We start from the raw sequence: 21122 nt of genomic DNA, 5'->3' as shown, positions 1-21122 counted from the left end.
ACAAGAGTACATAACCCCCCGAGAGTGTGCAACTCCCACATATCCAGCTGTCCCGACAGAATTTCAAGTAATAGTTGACGTCAATATTAAGATGCAATGCTCCCTGATCCCTGCACCAGTGATTTACAATGTACGGGGGGGGGGGGGTACTCTTGCTTCTTGAAGTAGCAGGTGCTTGGAAAAACAGCTAGGCCAAAGGACCCCTGGGCACAAGTGAATGTAGTGAGGTTGAAAACAAAATTTAATATGACTTTATTGTGCAATCTGAGTGCACCATGCAGTGGCTTGAAGCTGGGCTGCCTTATTGAGCAGCAGTGTTGGGGAAGAAACCACTCGCATGATGGTTCACCCAACCACCCAGACGATAACAACTGGCACAATTCTAAAAGATGACCGGCGCAGGACGCGGTGTGTAAATGAACTACTTCCCGCGTTTCAAAGTAGCAAATCAAGACATCCGAAAGAACAGCACAATCGTAATGGCGGCATGCTCTACATTACACTGCACAAGACACATTCACATCGTATAGTAGCTTGAAGCACATAATTATGTATGCATCTGCATGTGTTAGTTTGAAAGTACAGGAGAAAGAAAAGGCAATAATACACTACTAAGAATATAATGTATCACAAGGCGCAGTGGAAAAAGGAGACAGAAACAGAGAGAGAAGATGGATGATGATTGATGCACATGCATGGACATCTGGCAAAAATGGCATTGCATCAACTACTGGTCCAGCCAGAGGGAAAGGGAGAGTATAAAGTAAAAGTACTGGCCAGTGGAATTAAACCTGATGAAATAGTATGCTGCAGGCAACACACGGCCCTAGCTGCACAAACACCATGCGCACTGGAACATGGCAATACTCTACTCAGGAGGTCGAGTTTCACTAGCCAGAGCAGTAGAAGGAGGCAGAGTAGCCAGCAAGAGGCTGGGTAGAGCATCTCTGGATTAGTAAGGGCTATACCAGTTCATGCCACGACCTCTCGACCTGCAAAACAGCAACACAGAAGCAGCAGAAAGAGGGCACCTTAGAATAGGTGGCTTTGCAAAGAATTACACACTGCACATCTTCCTCAGAACCAAAGCAGCAACCAATGCAATGAGAGCACGTACGCACATCACACGTGTAGACTTAGTACCGCAGCGATATCATGAGAGTAGACCAACGACTTGTCTAGTCAAAACGAAGGAACATCAAAAGGCTTAGAGTGCGGCGTAGCCTGGAAAAATCCAATTGCAAGAATCGTCTAATGTCACTACCTCAGCATACGAAGAACCCAGTAGCAGCAGCAGCAGCAGCAGCAGCAGGTGTCAACCACACGCCAGCACACAATGGGCAGTGAAACAGCAGCGGAATACACGAAGCCTATGTAATGCGAGAAGAAAGCTCACCATGACATGCCAATGCTCCGGGAGGTAGCACCACGCTCACAAGCCTTGGTGTGTGCATGCACGCGCAAAAGTCGGCACACTCACTCCGAGCCTCTTCTCTTTTTTTGTATTATTTTTTTCATACATTTTTTTTAATTTTTTTTAATCATTTTCTCTGAATTCCTGGAAACATAATGTTCATAGTCGCGGAGTCGCGGCGAGAATCAACAATACCAGTACCTTTCCAAAGTGGTGCAAACGATGGCGAAGCGGAATAATTACCAAGCGGGTTCTACAACCCGGCGCTCAATTCTGTCATGGGAGGGGGAGGGACTGAAAGGCAGTGGGGTGTCGAGTTCTTCGCGCTCAAGACTAATCAAGTCTCCCTCAAAGCCCTCTTCGTCGGGAGCAGAGTTGAGCTCTGCGTCTTCGGTGATGCGCGGGTTTCGCGAGTTTTTAGGTGTCCTTCATTAATTGGAAAGAAGCAGATAAGAGCGAATGTGAACAACAGGTTTACATAGAAATGAGAAATAACAGCGGTGGGGCAATGATAGCTGCGAAATGATTTTTCGACACGGAAAATTTCCAGGAACACAGTCATTTTTTCATTTTTTTCTCTTCTTATTTTTTCCTCTTTTCCATTTTTTTCTCGAGGCCCACACACTCTCACACAGACCACAACAAACACAACACAACACAACAAAAGAAAGAGAGTCAAATCGAAGGTCCACTGGATCCAGACACATCCCTATGAAAGTGAACATCATCCCACAATCAATTTTGAATTCAATGCAATCAGCCAGTCTCTCCCAAACGTACAAGAATTAATTTTGACATCTGGATTGAAATCTCAAGCAAGCAGGAGAGAACACATAGCAAACTCAAACCCAATTGTCATCTGGTGAAGGTATAGATCATTTATGAAATACTGTAAAGGCAGAACTTCAATCGGTGAGTTATTTCACACAACTGCAAAGAAGGGCAGTTTGCAAGGATGAGGAAACTTATTGAAAAGCTTGAGAACGTGCCAATATTCTGGCATATACCAAGTATTTTTGCCCAATACCCTTTGAACAAAAGTTGAAACATTATTCTCAATGCATTCTCTCTGTTTCTCTCTCTCTCTCTCTCTCTCTCTCTCTCTCTCTCTCTCTCTCTCTCTCTCTCTCTCTCTCTCTCTCTCTCTCTCTCTCTCTCTCTCTCTCTCTCTCTCTCTCTGTCTCTCGTTCTGTCTCTCTCTCTGTCTCCCGCTCTGTCTGTCTATCTCTCTCTCTGTTCAAGTGGATCATGCAGTTAAGGTTTCAACAGCAGGAAGCAAAGTGAACATACACGCCGAGCCCATTAGCAGACCTATAGCAAACAACACACACACAAACACAGACACACACTAGAGCAACGTTACACTTACCCTCTGTAGCGGCCTCTACCGCGTGGTGAGCCATATACTGGTACCATGCGATAGCCAGTGATGCCAGCGGGAGGAGCTCCACCACGAGGAGCATAGCCTCCACGGCCACGCCCTCTGCCGCGGCCACGCTCGCTCAGGCCAGGGAGGTTTGTACGCTTGGCAGACACCTATAGCAAACAAACAATCAAAGATTACAGGAACACATTGGTATTCACGTACAAATGATTAAGGACATCTTGCCGGATGATACCGGTAAGCTGCTGCGAAACCAAAACATAAAACTTGAGGACACCAATAAGAAAACCATTTCATGCCATACCCCATACTTCCTCACTACCAATCAAGAGAGTGTGTGCAAAGCGTTCTCACCTTGATCTGGCGTCCACGGAATAGGGATTCATCCATGGCAACAGCTGTGGTCACGGAATCCCTCTCGGCAAACTCAATGTAGGCAAAGCTGCAACAAAAAACACGCACGCACGAAAGCACGCATGCGCGTGCACACACCTCAGACCTCAGGCATGCCCATCGCGGAAGCGATGATAGCGAACAGCTATGTTAGACATAGCGACTTGTGCTGGGATTACACCATTCAACAGCTTGCAAGGCTAATGAATTGACCGCCACTATTTTTAGCCTGGTATCCACCACACAGCTGTTTGAAGTGACTTTTTCTGGCCAGTGAATCCCTATTTTTTCACTTTTCCATTTTTCCATTTTCTACACACACACACCACATCACATACTCCGGCATACACTGGCTGTTGGTAACCACCCAGGAGAATGAAAGAAAAGTCAGGAAGAGTCCGAGAAAGAGAAGAAAGACGTGTGCGACCATAATCGTCGGGAATTGAACCCGCAACCTCTCGATTGGAAATCGACTGCACATACCACTGCACCATATGGGACACACACACACACACACACACACACAAACACAGGACCACAAGCACTTGAGCTTCAAAGAACAAATCAGCTCTCCATATGCTACTACTGAGACAAACAGTCTAGAACATGTAATCAAACCCAACTTGTGTTTTCCACCCATAATCGCTGCAACATGTGTGGTATTTGCAGTACAGCGGAGAAGAAGACACACACTCAGCGCATGCATGCATGCCATACACACACACACACACACACACACACATGCAGTCCACGAACAACATACCCTTTGGGGTGTCCGGAGAATTTGTCACACATTATCGTCACTCTGTTTACGGAGCCACAGCCGTGGAAATGCTCTTCGAGCTCTTCTGCAGTTGCACCATAGTCCACCTGAACACACAGAGATGGATACATAAAAGTCATGGAAATAGAGAGGCAGAGATGGATACATAAAAGTCATGGAAATAGAGAGGTTCCGCACAACGTAATTACGTTAGTAGTTAGTAGAATGCGTTATCGATCCATAGAAAGTCTTTATGTACACTGCATGCGGATCCGTGTTCCGCCATACGGAGTTTTCGAATCACGTCGTTGCCAATGGCAACTCCAAGCGCGACAGTGTACAACTTAGGGAGAGTCATAAATTTATACCCCAAATCCACTTATGGAGCACCTCTGTTAGTAGAGCTCCATTTTACGTACTCTACATAGACAACTTTCCGTAAGCGGAGTGAAAACTCGAGTCGTGAATTCACGGGGTTTTCCCTCTCAGTTACGTAAAGTTACTCAACTTTACGTAGTGCGGAACCTCTCTATTAACGCAGAACAAACGCACACAGCAGTATACAACTCCTGCAATCTGATTCGACGATGACGAGCACAGAATATAAACAGGGTGACAGCGCGTGCGCGCACGTACGTTTCCAACATAGACTGATCTGGCATCGGCGTCAGCCTTCTCTTCAGGCGTGGGGAAAGAGGCGGCGGTTGGAGTACCTGGACACGGTCAAACACACACGCGTGCGCACACACAAACACACACAACAGTAGCTATGGCAATGGCAAAGACTACGAATAAGAAATATTCACAGTACGAGTATAATGGGATGAACAAATAAACATACATGCCAAATCTTCAGATGAGAGTCACTAACCCGCAGTTTTTGGTGACATCATTTGCTTGTCAACCTGATTTTGCATTTCCTTCAGTTTCTCAGCTTCTTCCTCCATCTCCTTGACTCGAGCTTTGATCAACTCCAGCTCCTGTAGAAAAACAAACATGTTGGAAATACAAAATATATGTATGTCAATACCTATTTTGCCTGGTGCTTGTAGAACTGGTAGTACTCAAGGGCTTTGCAGGACTTTGCGCTCAATTTATGAACGATCTTTATAAGAACAGCAATGTTGCCCACAGGATGACCCTCACATTTCCAGCATTTTTCAAAACGCACAAACATTGTACCATTACTGGCAATTTACTCCAATACTACATTATAATGATACTCATAATAATAGAGCTGTTCGCATAGACAATTAACTAGACTTGCATTCTCAGCGCCATAGGATTGCCGAGGCAGAGGTAGCGGCCATCTACCAAACGTATAGCCAATCTATCATAGCATTTACATGTACAAGCGCTCAATTTTACCGAGATATGTGATTGTGTGGGCCCATTATAATATTAGTTTGCTTGTACGCTACACAAGGAGGTTAGAACAAGTAAGTTTGGCTCTGTTGCCATCGGTTTGAGGGTAAAGTACGGAATCATGGAAACAAAGCCTTCTAAAAAATAATGTAGAGACAGGTTTTTTTTAGCTTTTACAGAGCTAGAGAGCCACCTAATATTTTACAAACAGCTTTGTCATTTGCTGCGTTGCTTCTCACAAGGGATTATCGCCAGCGTCAGAGAAATCCAAACTCTCGTCACGAGCACCGTACTAAAACCCTACTATAATTTTATAGGACGTTCACTCACGGGATCTTCGGCCAGAGAATCATCTGCAGGGGTGTCAGCATCCAAGCCAGTTTCGCTAACATCGCCCTCAAACGAGAGAGCCTCCTCAGTTGGGGTAAGAACTTCGTCAGACATTGTGCTAAGTGGTGTTTGCAGACTTCACAACAGAGAAAGCACCAGGCTTTGGGCAAGGCTACCGAGGCCGGGAGAAGACCTTCTCCTCGTCTTGAGTCGACAACAACAACTGAATGATTCGTGAAGATTGAAAACACGTGAAAAACTGCGCTCCTAGATTTTTTGCTGATCAAGTCATTGTGTTTTGTATGGTTGCGCTGCACTTTCTACATGTTGCGATCCGCATACGCAGTGTGATACGCAGTCGTACAGAAGGAAACACACCGTAGCACCGTACCCCAGCAGGCCAGACTTGCGTGCTTCACGATCATGCTTCAGCGCCATACAAACGCATTCTACGCCTACGGTGTAGTACGAGCCCTACACGACGTAGATCTACACCGACACTTTTTCAACACTCTTTGTGACGTGTCATCACCTGGTCACGTCAGGTCCCGTCGTTTTTGTGGCAGCGCGAGCGCGGAGCGCTAGCGAGACATGCGCGTGCCCGGCGGCGGCCGCGGCACACACAGCGAAACGACGTCAGTGCGTTGCTGGCTTGCTGCTATGGAACACCATAGCAACACGAAATGACCAATCAAAGACAACGCACAAGATTGTTCGAAATTCAAAAACACATTCTCCTTGACCAGCTGATCTGCTGAGCTGAGGTGATGCAGATTCGAATGTTAGCAACTCTGGACTTGCGTTGCGTTTCATCCCATGAGAGAACAACAGTTACTGCTTGCCAAGCTCGTTGCTGAGGTTCCCTTTGCGCCGAAGATTGTAATTTCTAAAGGAACTGAACCGTAACTAGGCAAACAGTGGTTATTGGAAAGGATTCTGTTTCCCAATTTCAATTTGAGTTCGGAGAGGAGATGGCAACATCTTCTAGAGTCAATGGAATCGAGACTCAGGCAAGCGACAGTGTCTGTTTTCAACAGCGGTTCAAGAAACAGCGTGGTGAAAATTCTTGTTTATTTTGGATTTGCCTTTGCACTATATACAGGTCAGGGGCCTGAACATAGTGAACAAAGAGAACGTTCCCGCAGGACAAGTAAGAGCCCGAACGATGTTTTGATCTGCATGTGTTTCGTGCTCGGCTTACTCAATTATTGACGATTTTGTCCGACTGTCTATGATCAAATTCTTGGAAATTTGACTATTGCAGTGTCCTTTGTCTCACAAAATGCATTTGACCTCAAGCGGGAACCTGTGAAACATGCATTGACCAGTTCAGGTGTTCAAGCTTCTCAAATCCCAGACCGGACGAGTGGCTTGTATAGACATGCTAACATGTACTAGCTATACGTCAATAACTACTACCGGTAACCGTTTCACAAAAGGAGATACACAATCTCATTAGACTTGGAAAGTATAAGAGACTAGTTGTCAATGTGTGTTTTGTTTGAGTCTATTACAAATTTCCTGAAATTTTTCCTAAGCTGTCTCCACGAATGTATGCAAGTTAAAATGGTATTAATTTTATGTCACAAGGCTTGACAGCTAGCTGAGAAGCTATTGGTTAATGCAAGCAATAAGTATTCTGGAAATTAGACTCCTTTATCTAGCACCCTTGGGCCGGCATTGGTCTGATTTAGATTTGCAAATACATGACTGTAGTAATAGCCACTGTTCCCTTCTCCCCTTTCCCCTTCTCCCCTTTCCCCTTCTCCCCTTTCCCCTTTCTCCCCTTTCCCCTTTCTCCCCTTTCCCCGCTTTTCCAAGAGGAAAGCGCCTTGTACTTTGTTAGTGCTTCTCGTAACAGTGTGGAATGTTGATAGAAAATGGAGGATACACTAACTGCCTGTACATACTACTTATGCATTCAATGGTGTTTGGTCGAAATGCATTTTTCGTTGACTGTCGTAACGAACAATTCTACGTTTTGTATTTCTGCTCCTTGTTTGTCTGCTTTTCAATGTAGTGGGTGCGAGGTGGAAAGAATGTTGCACCACCTGCCAAGAAGCTGGAGCATGCTCCCGGGCCAACAGATGGCACTACCTCATCAGTACCAACTTCAGCAGGTTGCTGTAGTGCTGGTACTACAACTGCTGCAACAGCAACTACAGCCACAGCTGCATCGAGTGCACCTGCCGTCCCTAGTTCTTTCTCAGACTCAGCGGATGCAGCAGACAAACGGTAGGCTATCTTATTCACCAAAGTGTCTGTTATGTTGATCCCCCTCTTCTCCGCAGGCGGTTGTGCATCAGTACGAACATTTTCGGCTGTGCCACGACCGGGACCCTTCATGGCTACCGATTGCCGTACTTTGACTTCGATAATGTGTTGGATGTTTGTGTACAGCGGAATGTCTCTATTACAGATACTAGTACAGTTGTGGCAAGTGAAATCCGACACTTGGCATAAGGGACTGCACCATGGAGTCTGCAGCCCCTGCATACGTACAGTACATGTGTTACATACAACTTTATCTGTCTGATGACAAAACTAGTACTCATCACAGTCAAGGTCCAAAAGGTGCTGGCAAAATGAATGGGGATTGGATACCAATACTCCTTATGTGTACCATATTTGTGAACTGTGTGTATCTACGCTGTGACCTTTCGATCTGTTCGGGATGCATACGGCTCTATAGTACAAATTAGGTGCAGTGCATTACATCATTGGTGTCCATTTGTGGCGCTGTCCCGTATGGCAAGTGTCGGATTTCACTTGCCACAACTGTACTTCGAGACCAGGTGTATTTGTGATATCGAGAGATGTCCTGGTTGCAAAGTCCCTAGCCCCTGTATTACTTGACTGGGAGCAATTGGCGCTGAACAAGTGTATCCGGAATATCGATGTGTCTGCTAATATACAGTACTGTTACTTGGGGATGGTGTCCACTACCTGACACTTAATTGTCTCTCCGTGCCTTTACTTTTCATGCAGACGCCGCTGGCAGTTAAGTGACTTCGACATTGGCAGACCCCTTGGAAAAGGTGAGTAGTATGCATTCATCGTCGGCGTCCGCGCATTGTGCTTGCTCTTCTCTTCAATCTCTGATGGTCGTTGTCAGTTGGAACACCAGCGGTGGACCTCGCAATATTCCAGATGATTTGAATATAAACAGTCGGTATTTTTCTGTTCCCGTTGCAGGAAAATTCGGCAATGTCTACTTGGCCAGAGAAAAGCAGACAAAATTTATCGTGGCACTAAAAGTAAGTCTAGTTCCTCAACCTTTTTTTTGCCTTTGCTACATTTTAAACACTCCTTCACTGCATCCAAGAACGAACTTCCTCGCTGTGGAGTATGGTGTTGTGAATGTGGGCCAAGAGCGCAGTGTGGAGAGGTGGGCGGATCAGATTATTCGCTGCTTCCATGACAGGAGTATTCGTTACTGAGTGGATGCTGGGGAAAAATGGTTCCAATGCTGTGCGTGCATTCGTCTGTATGCTCTTAGGTGCTGTTCAAGTCTCAGCTGCAGCGGGCCTCGGTTGAGCACCAACTTCGCCGTGAAATTGAGATCCAGTCGCATTTGCGGTGAGTGCTTCATTGAATGTGGAATTTCAAAATTTACAAAAAATGCTTTGCTTGAATTGACCATTTCAGATCAGCAGGCCAAGGAGATAAAGGCCATATTCTATACTGTCAAAACCAACTAGGGTGTACGGTGAAGCATAGCACTCTTTCCCTGATATATTATGATCCGTGCTGTGGAACGAGATTCAGTTGCATCTTGAACTTCTTTTCATGCTGGATGCGATCTTCAGGGAACAGCACTAACTTCTGAAATTTGAAACTTGTTGCACCTTCTTTTTTAAGGACAGAGGAAGCATTATGTGAGCTACATGTATATGGACTTATTCTCCTTTGTGTGTCCAGGCATCCCAATATTCTTCGTCTGTATGGATACTTTTACGACGACAAGCGTGTTTACTTGATCCTCGAGTACGCTGCTAAGGGCGAGCTCTACAAGGAGCTGCAGAGAGCCGGGCGGTTTGATGAGCCAACTGCAGCAACGGTAAGATGCCTGCTGTGTGTGCTTGGATGCATTCTCACTTTGGTCTTTTTGCGCTTCACACATGTAGAAATGCACATTCATGCTAGTACCGGCTCGAGCAGCAAGGCTGTAGACTTCTACATGACATCACACTTCTAACAAGCCACTGGTATGCTACACCTAAAGACGCATTCACACAGTTGATGTTTCAGCACAGTTTGAAACTGAGATTGACAGCCCCACGCAGCCTCTTTTGACTCTAATCTGATTGCTACCACAAGTAATGCCACAGCCATTCAGTGTGCTCAGACAGCTTTCGCAATTGCAGTGTGTCTGTGAGCGGGTCTCTCTTCCTTCTCGCACAGACTTTGCCATGCATGTACACACTGATTGGGGAGCGTTCGTCGCTCAAATGCGAAGTTGCCAGCACTTGAGCACCGCATACTTTTTATCCATGGCTTGCCCCTGGGATTGCAGGGCGTAGTTACGGCGATGCACATGTACTCTACTGTTTTTCTCTTCGTCTCCTTTTTTTCTTCAGTATATTGCTCAACTGGCTGATGCCCTAAATTACTGCCATTCCAAAAAGGTCATTCACAGAGATATCAAGCCGGAAAACCTGCTGCTATCCATCAATGTGAGTTCTGCACTCAGAGGTTTTCATTTCATTTTCTTGGCGTGGCTTTCATTGTACAGGTCATTAGGGCTTTCATGAAAAAAAACTTGGCTTTAATAGTTCTGTAGTACGAATACGGTCATGACGCGGACAGTCACTTTGCCGCATGTGACTTCACTTAGTTCACTATAATTATCATGGCACACTGCATGCAGGCAAATCTTTAGTCAGCTCGGAACGCTTGCAGACCATCAGCTGATACTTGTAAGTGCAACTCAAATTTCTACCAATGCTCGAACTCCTTAGTCTCTGGACGGCTAGCTATTTCCACCTTGTTAGGTGACATCAGCAGAACTCAGAGTGACTGGCCGAAAAATGGGTGCAATGAAGTCAAGTGACTAACAAAGCAAATGCAAACACTGTAAACACTGTAACTCATCTTCCAACACTAGTAGATAGTAACCAACAATCCAGTTAAAATCACGAAAACCTCAATTTACAAACGTCCAGCCACTCCCAAGCCAGTAGTTGTTGGCGCATGGTGCTCTTATGACCTGTATAAATATGCTCCTGAAGGGCGCTATCTCGTCAAATCAAAATCGTGTACCATGCAGTCAAGTTCAAATTGAATCCTAAAAGTCACCTTTGCATAGTACTTCGCTGTATTCTTACATGTCTGTATGTCAGACACACACTGTATCACTTTTTGTGACGGCACACGTCTTTTGCATAGCTTCGGGAGTAAACTATATGTTGTTTGTTTTTCACAGAACAAGCTCAAGATCGGTGACTTTGGTTGGTCTGTCCATGCACCGTCTTCCAGGTGAGGCCGAGTGAGGCTGTATGTGTGGCGAGAATGTTGTCTCTGCATTCTTTTGGCTTGCTTTTTGTCTGTCCATGCACCGTCTTCCAAGTGAGGCCGAGTGAGGCTGTATGTGTGGCGAGAATGTTGTCTCTGCATTCTTTTGGCTTGCTTTACTGGCTTGGTGAAAACAACCTTGTAGTGCGCGACCGAGTGACAGGGCGAAACTGGTTCAGTCTCTCCGACTCAAAACACAAGTAGTATTCTCAGGGAACAATATTGCACGAAAAGACAAACGTAGGTAGCACAGAACTTATAGTATATTGAAAGACTCAAGTGAAGGCAGGACGACAGAAAACAACGGAAGCAAAGACTCTGCAACAACTGAGCTGGGGAACTGACAGACGGATCAATATACGGTACGAGATTGCCAGTTACAGCTCCGAGCGCTAGCTAGCGATCTCTAATTGAAAGCAAGGGATCTGATGGTGCCAGCAATGCATAGTGCAATACATAGTAATACATATTGATTTGTGTAGGGGAAAGTCCGTCTACTACACTGCTCCCCCCCCCCTCAAATATTTTTCCGTCCTCGGAAAACAAACAAGAACATAATACAGAATTAACGTAGCCCTAAACTAGGCTCAAACAGCAAAATACATCAGCAAGGAAAAGAAAATCATACACAAGCACACAATGGAAACAGAGTGGAGCAGAAAGGCAAGGCAAGGGTGAGTTTGGAGACTCATTGTGGGAACACATAGTTGTTCCTGTAACGAACAGGAAGACCGGCGTTGCGGTGCAGATGCGCACGCGGACCAGGTGCTGGCGGTGCTGGCGGCAGCAAAACCGGCGGCGGAGGAGGAACAGGTTGTGGGGCATCATCAGCATCAGGCCAGGAGAATAGCGGAACAGGCGGCGGACATGGAGAAGTAGGAGCCAGTGGCGCTTGAGACAGCGGGACATCGGGGCCGGACTGAGAGACAGACGACTTGGCATTTGAGCGGGCGTGTAACTTGAGGCGGTTGAAATGTACACGCTTACTGATGCTAGAGGGCTCGTTGATCAATTGGATGTCGTATGACGTTGGCGACGACATGTGGACGATCCGGTATGGTCCGGTCCACGGTGGCTGGAGTTTGCGACGAATTCCAGGTTCAAGGAGCCACACACTATCACCGACTTGAATTGACGAAGGTCGTAGTGGTCCTTCTGGCTGTGGTGCGCAGCATTATCATTACGACGGGCAGTATCGAAATTATAGTGGAGGGACTTGGACAGTTGTGTTACATATTCGGCGGGTGACACAAACTCTGTCGGGGGTGAACCATAAACAAGGTCGATAGGCAGACGGAGTTGGCGACCAAACATAAGCTGAGCTGGTGTGAATTGAGTAGAAGAATACTTGGCTGTATGGTATGCAAGCAGGACGGTTGAAACATACTGATCCCAGAAGGTGGGCAGATCCACTACATACACTCGCAACGTTGAAACTATGGTGCGGTTGAGGCGTTCCACGAGCCCATCGCCCTGGGGATGATACGCGGTGGTCCGAGTCTTTCGGATATTCACGAGGCGACACAGTTCACTGAAGAGCTCAGACTCAAATTGTGTGCCCTGATCGGTGTGGAGTTGTTCTGGGGCACCAAACCGCGACTGGTAGGCAGTGGTCCAACGAGATCCATAGCTACGATCTCGTTAGGGAAGCCAGCTCGCATGGACTGCAATGGTCTCGGCCAGTCATAGCGCTCTTACGGGACATGCACTCTTGGCAATTAGCTACAAATGCGCGCAAATCAGCTGACATACCTGGCCAGAAGAAACGGCATTTGGCCTTGTCAATGGTCTTTGTAGCACCGAGATGACCACCACTAACATCGGCGTGCACTGCAGATAGGATATCAGCTTGGAAAGAGAACGGAACAGCTAATTGCAAAACAGAATCAGCAGATGGGTCTGTGCGATACGAAACACCATCACGCAGGGAAAGCAAATGAATTTGAGAAGCATAGCGGCGAACAGCACGGCCAGAGGCAGTTAATGTGTGTGCAGGGGGAGAATTAAACACATCATGACTAGAATCATGCCAGCCTAACACAATGGACAAATCAGGATCCTCTTTTTGCCAGCAAGCAGCTCAGCAAGCAGCTCAGCAGCAGTAAAGCGCGACAGCCAGGACTCGGGTGCAGGTTTCGGTACAGTGGGTACAGGATCACAAGCAGGAGCTGCTGGTGCGGCTGGTGACGACTGGTCAGGCGGTGACTGACAGGTAGTGGCGGCAACAGACTCAGGCGGACGGCGAGACAGAGCATCGGCATTGCAAGGAGTTCCTTCTCTGGAGTGGAGTAGTCACGTTGGGTGGTGTTGAGAATAGCACTACCGTAGGAAATCACACACTCATGGCCATCTTGTACCTGAGAGAGCACACTGCCCATACCAAAATCACTGGCATCAACATCAAGGATGAAGGGAGCGGCGGCAGACATGTAGTCGGGCTGAGCAAGCACAGGCGCAGATGAGAGGCGTTTTTTCAGTACACAGAAAGCAGCCTGACAAGCAGGACCCCAGGAAAACTTCGCATTTTTCTTAGTGAGTGCGGCCAGTGGGTCGGCAGCTTGCGCGAAGTGTGGAACAAATTTCCGGTAATACCCAGCAAGGTCGAGAAAACCACGCACTTCACGGACGGATGTCGGCGTACGCCAGTGAACAATATCGTGAACCTTCGAAGCTGAGGTGTCCACACCAAGGAACTTAGTGCGGGGCTGCAGGAAAGCGCATTTCTCAAGCCGAAGCTTGAGATTGTACCGACGAAGACACGTGAAAACGGACCGGAGGCCATCCAAGCCAAGGCTAACTGTGGCTGACCCAAGGCCAATGTCTGATTGACAAAAAACACACGGCAGACGGGATCATGACTGGTAAGGAGATCATTTAGGATCGTTTGCATCAAGTGCTGAAATGTGGCAGGCCCATTGCAGCAACCCACAGGAAGAACCGTGAACTCGTACAACCCAAGGGGCGGATTATAGAGGGACCACTGTAATACATAGTGATTTGTGTAGGAGAAAGTCCGTCTACTACAAACCTCTTGTCTGGAAATGTGTAATAAGTTAATTAATAACTAATATTAAAGTACGGGGACCCTATTACCATGGTGTTCGGTGATATTTTTATTCCTGAATAACCCCCTGCTGGATTATCCCATGGCCTTACATGCTTGAACAGGGAAGTAGCCAGCACTCTACCTACATTGTATGTCAACCGGGTGTTTGGCTGTCATCAGTTGATTTTGAACCCAAACATACAGTGAAGATGCTACCTACCTACACAGAACACTGCAGCCTGTGTCTGGCTGATGATTGACTGGGTGAAATCCTGGGTACTGACTAGAAGCAGTTGCACTGAAAGATGGTGTCCCTGTGCCAGCTTCTGTATATCATGGATCATGGCAGCATTTTATGATTCCTGAGGCACCACCAGTTGTTAATAACTCGCCAATGCCCGTCCTCCTGCTCTTGTGCATTCGATTCCTATGCAGACGGACAACAATGTGCGGAACTCTTGATTACTTGCCACCGGAGATGATCGAGGGACATGAACACGATGACAAGGTAAGCCATTCCTATATAACCTTCTCTAATAGGCCATTCACACGACGTGTAAACACTTGCACGTGTGTGACCAAGATAACACTGGCAAACCGTGATCCAGTTCACACGGTGCTGGGCAAACTTTGCAACCGTCAATGTATCCATAGTGACCTGAAAATACCGGGAAATGTTCAATTTTGAATTTTCCCTTCAAGCACTGCATTTGCAGTACACACTTTCAACAACCGACACTTTTCCTAGCGTGCAAAGATAATTGCGAGCAAAAGGGCCTCGGCCAAGATAAAAAAATCAGTTGCACGCGTGTGTCCAAGTTTATCGTATCCGAGTAAATATCCTTGGAAACAGTACGATCAAAGTGTTTGCCCGTCGTGCGAATGGCCTATTAGTGACTAGCTAGAGGATTACCTGTATTGGTACACACATCATAGCAGACCTCACATATTGTTTGAGCGTACATGCAGACATATCCAACTTTGAGCACACCAAGGGATGTATTTTTAGCATTTCTGCGGTATGTGTGTGTCGCTATACTCAAGTCAGGTCAGTACTTCACCAGAGTTGGTGGAGCATTGTGTTGTCCATGTTTTTCATTATGGTGCAGTAGTTCTGTATGGGTGGGGCATCAAGGCTTATGTGAATGTCTTTACAGCCCGCTCACTTGAGTAGGAATTATTCTAAATCCAGGTGTGCAATTAGACTTTGAAACGTTTGAAGGCATACTGCTCAGTGTGCACAGGTTTATTCAGTCTTGTGCAATGTGTACCGGTGTGTGTGTGTTTTCTCTCTTGCCCACTACCAGGTTGACTTGTGGAGTCTCGGGGTTCTGACCTACGAGTTCTTGGTTGGAAAGCCTCCGTTTGAGGCTGACGATCATAGTCAGACATATCGCCGCATTACCAGGGTAAGTCTGTGAATTCTTGCCAAACTTCATTGTCAAGTTCTGTTTTGTTGTTGTTGTTGTTGTTTTTTGCATCCTCTCAGTTCAAATTGTATCTGATTTTCAGTGAATTGTCATCAAGAGTTTATCCACTAGGAACTGATAGCAACTGGGAGGGGAAATGATAGTGAAATACACTCTACAGTCCATTTCAAAACTATAGACGCACAGTGTTTTTGAAATATTTCAAATTTGGCTGGAACTTTTTGAGAATAGTTTTCGGAATATTGCTCAGGTCCGCTCCACAGTTACTCTCATATAGTTTCTAAACGATTGGATAACAGACGCCCAATTTGGAAATTTTATGCACAAAGTGATCGCAGATTTTATGTGGTATAGATGCTGGCATAACGGTTTTTGCCTGGGTACGCGTCTATAGTTTTGAAATGGACTGTAGTGACATGTACATGCACAGTGGTGGTACATGAAATCCGGCTTGTATGACGTTTGAGCAAGATTTCCATACGTCTTGTGTTGGTGACTTCCATTGTGTTTGCCTGTGCAGGTGGATTTGCGTTTCCCAGAGTACATCTCCAATGATGCCAAGGATTTGATCGCAAAGGTTAGTGCATGACTTTAGGATTTGCTCCACATAGCAATAACCCTCTTTCATTGTATTTTCTATGGGATTTTCATTAGGCTTGTAAAAATTCCCCCGCTTGTTGCTATGTTACACCTTTTTCCTTAGGGCATGGTCAGTGGGGAGCTTGGATGGAATTGGAAATTGCTATCCAAACACCATTGCAGTTATGTCGTAAATCGTAGCAGAACCGGCGGCAGTGCGAATTCAGTATAGCGCATGCCCTTATTCTGATTATGTCAAAGAACAGCCAGTACGTGGATTGTAAACAGAAAACGTGTAGTAGATTAATTAAAAGAAGTTCTCTCTCTCTATCTCAAACGGATATGAATCCATAAACTCAATCAACTCCGTAGACCACGTGAGCTCCCGTAGCAAGCTGTGATCGTCTAGTGGTTAGGACCCTACGTTGTGGCCGTAGTAACCCAGGTTCGAATCCTGGTCACAGCACACTTTTTTCCTGTTTTCCTCCAGCGAATCAACACTCCCATCCGAAATGAAGCTGTAGTAGAGTTATGCAGTCCTGGATGTGTATCATAACTAGTGCTTACTGTTTTTTATCCGTGTGTATGTGTGTCCCGCAGTTATTGCGACATAACCCGAAGAACCGCCTTCTTCTTGGGGAAGTACTCAGCCATCCATGGGTAAAGAAGAACGCAGAAGCCTCCACACTGGAGAATATCGGAATGAAGTAAGAACGTAACAAGAGTGGAGGTGCCCTTCCCCTGTAGTCTATTTTTCGACTGAGCCCTCGGTACTTGTTGAGGCAAGAGTTTGTGGTGCGCTCTCATGCTCCCATCGTCACTCATGTTCTGCCAGTGAACTAAGATCGTGATACGGTGACTGGTGGTTCCACAGCTGCACCACACTCTGCCCGCAGGCCGTCTTTATAACGTTATTATATACTGTACACATCCAAGCGACTTTCCAACAGTTGCGTTCATTGCAACATGCAACTGTGACATTCCGATTGCCTTCATCGTTTGGTTTTTCTTTTGCAACACTATGTGTTTAACCCAATTTTGTCACTAGCTGTCACTAGCTGCTGTAGAATACTTGTTACTTTGATGGTCTTTTCTCTTCCTCTTTGTCCGGTGTAACGCATCAGTAGTTCCTTCCTTTCCTTTGCTAGTGCCTGCTTTGTGAAGTTGTTCCCTCCGCCAATTAGGTGGGGTGAGTTTCGTTTTGAGGTTTATGTACAAGTTCTCCAGCCGATGTGTGTGTGCGTGCGTGATTTGTCGTGAGCATTGCCAAGTCCTCAGCTCGCGACACATTCCCATAATTATGTTTCCTATTGCAGTGATACTTCTCTGGCATAGCACATGCTTCCGTATGCTGAGCCCTTATGCATGTATGCCGTGTGCTTATCGTGCTTCTGTCAATATACTAATTAACGCACCCTTTTCTTGGTGCCGTGTGTGTCCGCAAGCTCTGAAGTTGCTTTGAATTTCGTTAGTCATTGTGTATCTGTGATCTGAGTAATCATGTTAGTATTTTTTTGATACAGTCTACATGCATGTGTAAGTAATCTGTGAAAGTCGACGCACTTTCTCCCACTCATGAACTTCACTGCATTAGCGGCGTATGCCGGTACGAGTACTGTGCGCTGTTGAAATATGCACTTCGAATCAAGTAAATAATGTCAAGAAACCACTCACCAATACGTGCAACTCATATGCCTGAATATCCTCAGTGTCCAGGATATAGTAGCCAGGCCTGATTTAAAGTTAAATATATGGCTCTTCAGACTGATGAAATATAGCAGGATTGTGGGTGGTTGAATATTACGGACTGTAGACGGACTGTAGTCACGTCTCTTCAATGGCTGTACTTTGAATTGGTAATAACTAATAATCATGGCTGACTGGCGAACAGTTCAGCGGCAGCAAGTTACACGAATGGCTCGTCACTGTACACGGGTCCCCGTTTCATCATACTCTCCTCTCCTCTCCTCTCCTCTCCTCTCTCTCTCTCTCTCTCTCTCTCTCTCTCTCTCTCTCTCTCTCTCTCTCTCTCTGATCTGCCTGTATGATGAGTTGAATAGTTTCTGGCCTACGGGGGAAACACATCACAAGGATCAAATAGGATCGCCTCCTTGCGGGAACAGTCTTCTATTTCATTGTATAGCAGTTCGAATGACGAGATCATGTCACCTGACTTTGCCTTGAGGAACACTGCATCATCTGTGTGCAGTGACAGCACAAGATCAAACAGATCCTCCTGAAGAACAATAGCAAACAAACACACAGGTAGACAATGATCGAACAAGACCAACAGATAATGGCATGTACACATACACAATGGTCATGTGAAATTGGGCATATCGATACACAGATGAGGTGATGCATCCGTTCTCAGTCATGCGCTGACTGAGAATGCAGCGTTTTACAGGCAGACAGCTCCGCACATGTACCACTGGCAACAACTGCAGGAGAGTCGGAAAGTATTCGACATTGGTGCGGCCATGAATGGGTGAAGGGTCCAGGAGTCCTCCCCTGAGAAAATGTTGGGTAAATTGGGCTCAACTAGACCATATTCCATTGCTTCAAAAATCACTAGATGAAACTATTGGTGCGGCTTTGGCCGCACCTGCCGCACCGGTTCCGACGCCCCTGAACAGGGATCAGTGTAGTACGTGTCTACAAGTTACCGCGACAGTGTACACAGTCAAAAGTTCACACACACGTTGTTTTCAAGGAAGTTGCTGCAAGTCGGCTAGGGTGTACCGCCGAAACTGGCCCGAAAGTACCGACAAGTTGACAAGTGCGCGAATGCAGACGCACGTCGAATGCCATTTGGATGCACATGTAGTCAGCTGGCCGTCTAATGAAAGAGTAAAACCACGCACAAGGATTATACTGGGATTTCTAAGTCAGTGCCATGCATGCGCTGGAGTTCTATACATGTAGACTAAGAAGCCATGTTGGGAAACTTTCAGTCCTACTGTTCAGAGAACAGTAGCTACAGCTGATAGATTGTGCTCGGTCTTACCGCCATTCTGAGAGACAGGTGACTGGAGAATCGCCCCTGATATGGCCACAGTGGGTAGTTGTTTGCTTCTATAAACCAGCAGTCCAAGTTCTCGTCAACCATAATATCCAAACCGACAAGTTGAAAGGTCCCCGGCGATCGAATGATTTTGTCGCGACCTGCACAAAGCAACCGACAACGAGCCATGCCATGTGACACAGTTGAATTGAGTTTTAAAACCCAAAATTGTATACAGCACTGCAAAGACTACCCCCCCCCCCCCCCCCCACACACACACACATACCATAACCTACAATTCCAGGTGGGTTTGTAGACCCTACGCTCACCTGCATGAAATACATAGAGACTGGCATTCTTCACAAACGGCTCAAGGTGCTGCTTGACAAACCCTTTGCCCTTGTCGCCAGCCAGATGCTTGTCGAGGTACTCCTGAAACTCCAGCAGCGACCAGAAGTGGCTGTGCAGCTGGTCGGTGAAGTTTGCCCGGCTCGCTTCCTGGACATGTGTGTTGGTGAGGTGCGAGGACATATCTCTGGTGTTGTTCAGGTTGTACGGGTTCAATGATGCCCGGACGTAGCCCTGCCGGTAGAACACCAGTGACGGTTGGGTGCTGGCCAGCAGCATGTACATGCGGATGTCAAACTTCTTGCCGTGCAGCAGAAGAGGTCGCTCCAGGTACTGCTGTACGATGTAACGGTTGTCCGGTTTCAGACCAGAGTGCCAGCGTTGGCAGGGCGTGAAACGTTCCTTCATTTTCTCTATGCCGCTGCGACCATGTAGTACCTCTATGCCCGCTCCACCATAGCTATTGGACGGCTTTAGAATCCACCGTGGCTCATACAGCGCATCGAGTCTGAAGAACTCCTTACAGTGACTGGGCTCCGACAAGATGAACGACGTCGGTAGGAATCTCACACGACTGTAATTGCATTTGATTTTGTCGGCGTGCTCCCGGAACGCGCGCACCTGGGTTGTCTTTGAGCCGCACGCAGCCTGCATGCCCTGGACGGCTGAGATGAGATGGTGCGGCGCCTTGAGCTCACGCAGGCTCGGGTAGCGCAGGTAGGCGGACGGGTGGGTGAAGATGAAGCTGACGCTTTCCAGCGACGGCAAGCTGGCCTTAATGCTGTGCTGTATGGTCCACTTACGGCGCTCCGCCTCCTTAAACAGCGCTGTGAACCCAGGCCGGTTGAAGAAGCCGAACGACACCGCCGTGCCCGCAGGCGGCATCACAAACTGCTTCTCCCATTGCTTGGTACACTGTCGAGTTGCAGTGTGACTAGTAGTACTTCTGCCTGGCAACAGGTCATTGATTCCGGCCTCAGCAGTTGACTTCCCCGTGACTGGTGAGGTCACTTTCGTTGAAAACTTATTGGTTGCTATCCCCAGAGTTTCTGCTTCTAGGCCAGCTAGAGCGCCTTCATCCGCTACCATCCACAACCACCGCTCCCTACCGTCGCTATCACCAGCCCTATGAACTAATGCCAGCGCTAGGCCAACTGCCAGCGTGGTGACCACCACCGCAGCGTAGCGAATAGGCGATCGGGAGAACGAGGTCACTGAGTTGAAAGGCATGGTCAACTTACTACTCGCAGACTTTCTCCGTCACTGAAAGTACAACTCCTGCCCTGTACAGACCTCGGAGGTCAGCGCAGCTTTGCGGACAGGGTTTGGTACCACGCAAGTATCGGAATACTCAGGCAATGCATGCAAAGGTTGCAGCAATAGACAATTCTTTATTCTCACGTAACGATGGCCGTAGCCAATAAGAAAATAGCCTCGACTCGAGTGTGAATGTAGCTAAAATGACCTGCCACGAAGCACAGCCGCAGAGATTCTCCATAGCTGTTACTTGACTGAAAATGAAAGAGTTAGTTGAGTGAGTAGATCTACGAGA

General features: G+C 46.9%; 3 protein-coding genes and 1 non-coding gene across 4 annotated transcripts; 2 read left to right on the top strand and 2 right to left on the bottom strand.

Annotated features, from left to right (window-relative positions):
* Window positions 1–223: 223 nt before the first annotated feature.
* On the bottom strand, window positions 224–5920 carry LOC135817252 (polyadenylate-binding protein 2-like). The gene is made up of 7 exons (XM_065330389.1): window positions 5650–5920; window positions 4826–4934; window positions 4591–4667; window positions 3955–4061; window positions 3153–3240; window positions 2784–2950; window positions 224–992 (listed from the first exon to the last, which is right to left on the bottom strand). The coding sequence occupies exons 1-7, from the start codon at window positions 5761–5763 to the stop codon at window positions 953–955; spliced, it is 702 nt and encodes a 233-aa protein (XP_065186461.1). The 5' UTR covers window positions 5764–5920; the 3' UTR covers window positions 224–952.
* A 500-nt stretch (window positions 5921–6420) lies between these two features.
* Window positions 6421–17891, top strand: LOC135817251 (aurora kinase B-like). The gene is made up of 13 exons (XM_065330388.1): window positions 6421–6659; window positions 6752–6799; window positions 7670–7884; window positions 8638–8687; window positions 8845–8906; window positions 9149–9228; window positions 9571–9709; window positions 10230–10325; window positions 11075–11127; window positions 14645–14717; window positions 15517–15618; window positions 16160–16216; window positions 16819–17891. Exons 1-13 carry the CDS (start codon window positions 6621–6623, stop codon window positions 16927–16929), a joined length of 1125 nt encoding a protein of 374 aa, XP_065186460.1. The 5' UTR covers window positions 6421–6620; the 3' UTR covers window positions 16930–17891.
* On the top strand, window positions 16613–16684 carry Trnah-gug (transfer RNA histidin (anticodon GUG)). The gene has a single exon. It is a non-coding gene; the product is annotated as a tRNA-His (tRNA).
* A 69-nt stretch (window positions 17892–17960) lies between the features above and the next one.
* Window positions 17961–21113, bottom strand: LOC135817250 (protein polyglycylase TTLL10-like). The gene is made up of 3 exons (XM_065330387.1): window positions 19552–21113; window positions 19226–19383; window positions 17961–18454 (listed from the first exon to the last, which is right to left on the bottom strand). Exons 1-3 carry the CDS (start codon window positions 20798–20800, stop codon window positions 18287–18289), a joined length of 1575 nt encoding a protein of 524 aa, XP_065186459.1. The 5' UTR covers window positions 20801–21113; the 3' UTR covers window positions 17961–18286.
* Window positions 21114–21122: the final 9 nt, after the last annotated feature.

This window comes from Sycon ciliatum, chromosome 5, assembly GCF_964019385.1.
Source record: "Sycon ciliatum chromosome 5, ocSycCili1.1, whole genome shotgun sequence".
NCBI lineage: Eukaryota > Metazoa > Porifera > Calcarea > Leucosolenida > Sycettidae > Sycon > Sycon ciliatum.
This window is presented reverse-complemented; position numbering and strand designations above follow the sequence as displayed.

What these genes read in the sequence shown, in the direction of transcription:
- LOC135817252 (XM_065330389.1), bottom strand. Translation starts at nt 5,763, where the DNA reads ATGTCTGACGAAGTTCTTACCCCAACTGAGGAGGCTCTCTCGTTTGAG. An exon ending in GATGTCACCAAAAACTGCGG is followed by an intron (nt 4,668 to 4,825) that starts GTTAGTGACTCT and finishes GACCGTGTCCAG; the next exon opens with GTACTCCAACCGCCGCCTCT. An exon ending in TTCTCCGGACACCCCAAAGG is followed by an intron (nt 3,241 to 3,954) that starts GTATGTTGTTCG and finishes TTTTTGTTGCAG; the next exon opens with CTTTGCCTACATTGAGTTTG.
- LOC135817251 (XM_065330388.1), top strand. Translation starts at nt 6,621, where the DNA reads ATGGCAACATCTTCTAGAGTCAATGGAATCGAGACTCAG. An exon ending in TCAATGGAATCGAGACTCAG is followed by an intron (nt 6,660 to 6,751) that starts GCAAGCGACAGT and finishes CACTATATACAG; the next exon opens with GTCAGGGGCCTGAACATAGT. An exon ending in AATTTATCGTGGCACTAAAA is followed by an intron (nt 8,907 to 9,148) that starts GTAAGTCTAGTT and finishes GTATGCTCTTAG; the next exon opens with GTGCTGTTCAAGTCTCAGCT.
- LOC135817250 (XM_065330387.1), bottom strand. Translation starts at nt 20,800, where the DNA reads ATGCCTTTCAACTCAGTGACCTCGTTCTCCCGATCGCCTATTCGCTAC. An exon ending in TCTCTATGTATTTCATGCAG is followed by an intron (nt 19,384 to 19,551) that starts GTGAGCGTAGGG and finishes TGCTTTGTGCAG; the next exon opens with GTCGCGACAAAATCATTCGA. An exon ending in ACCTGTCTCTCAGAATGGCG is followed by an intron (nt 18,455 to 19,225) that starts GTAAGACCGAGC and finishes ATTGTTCTTCAG; the next exon opens with GAGGATCTGTTTGATCTTGT.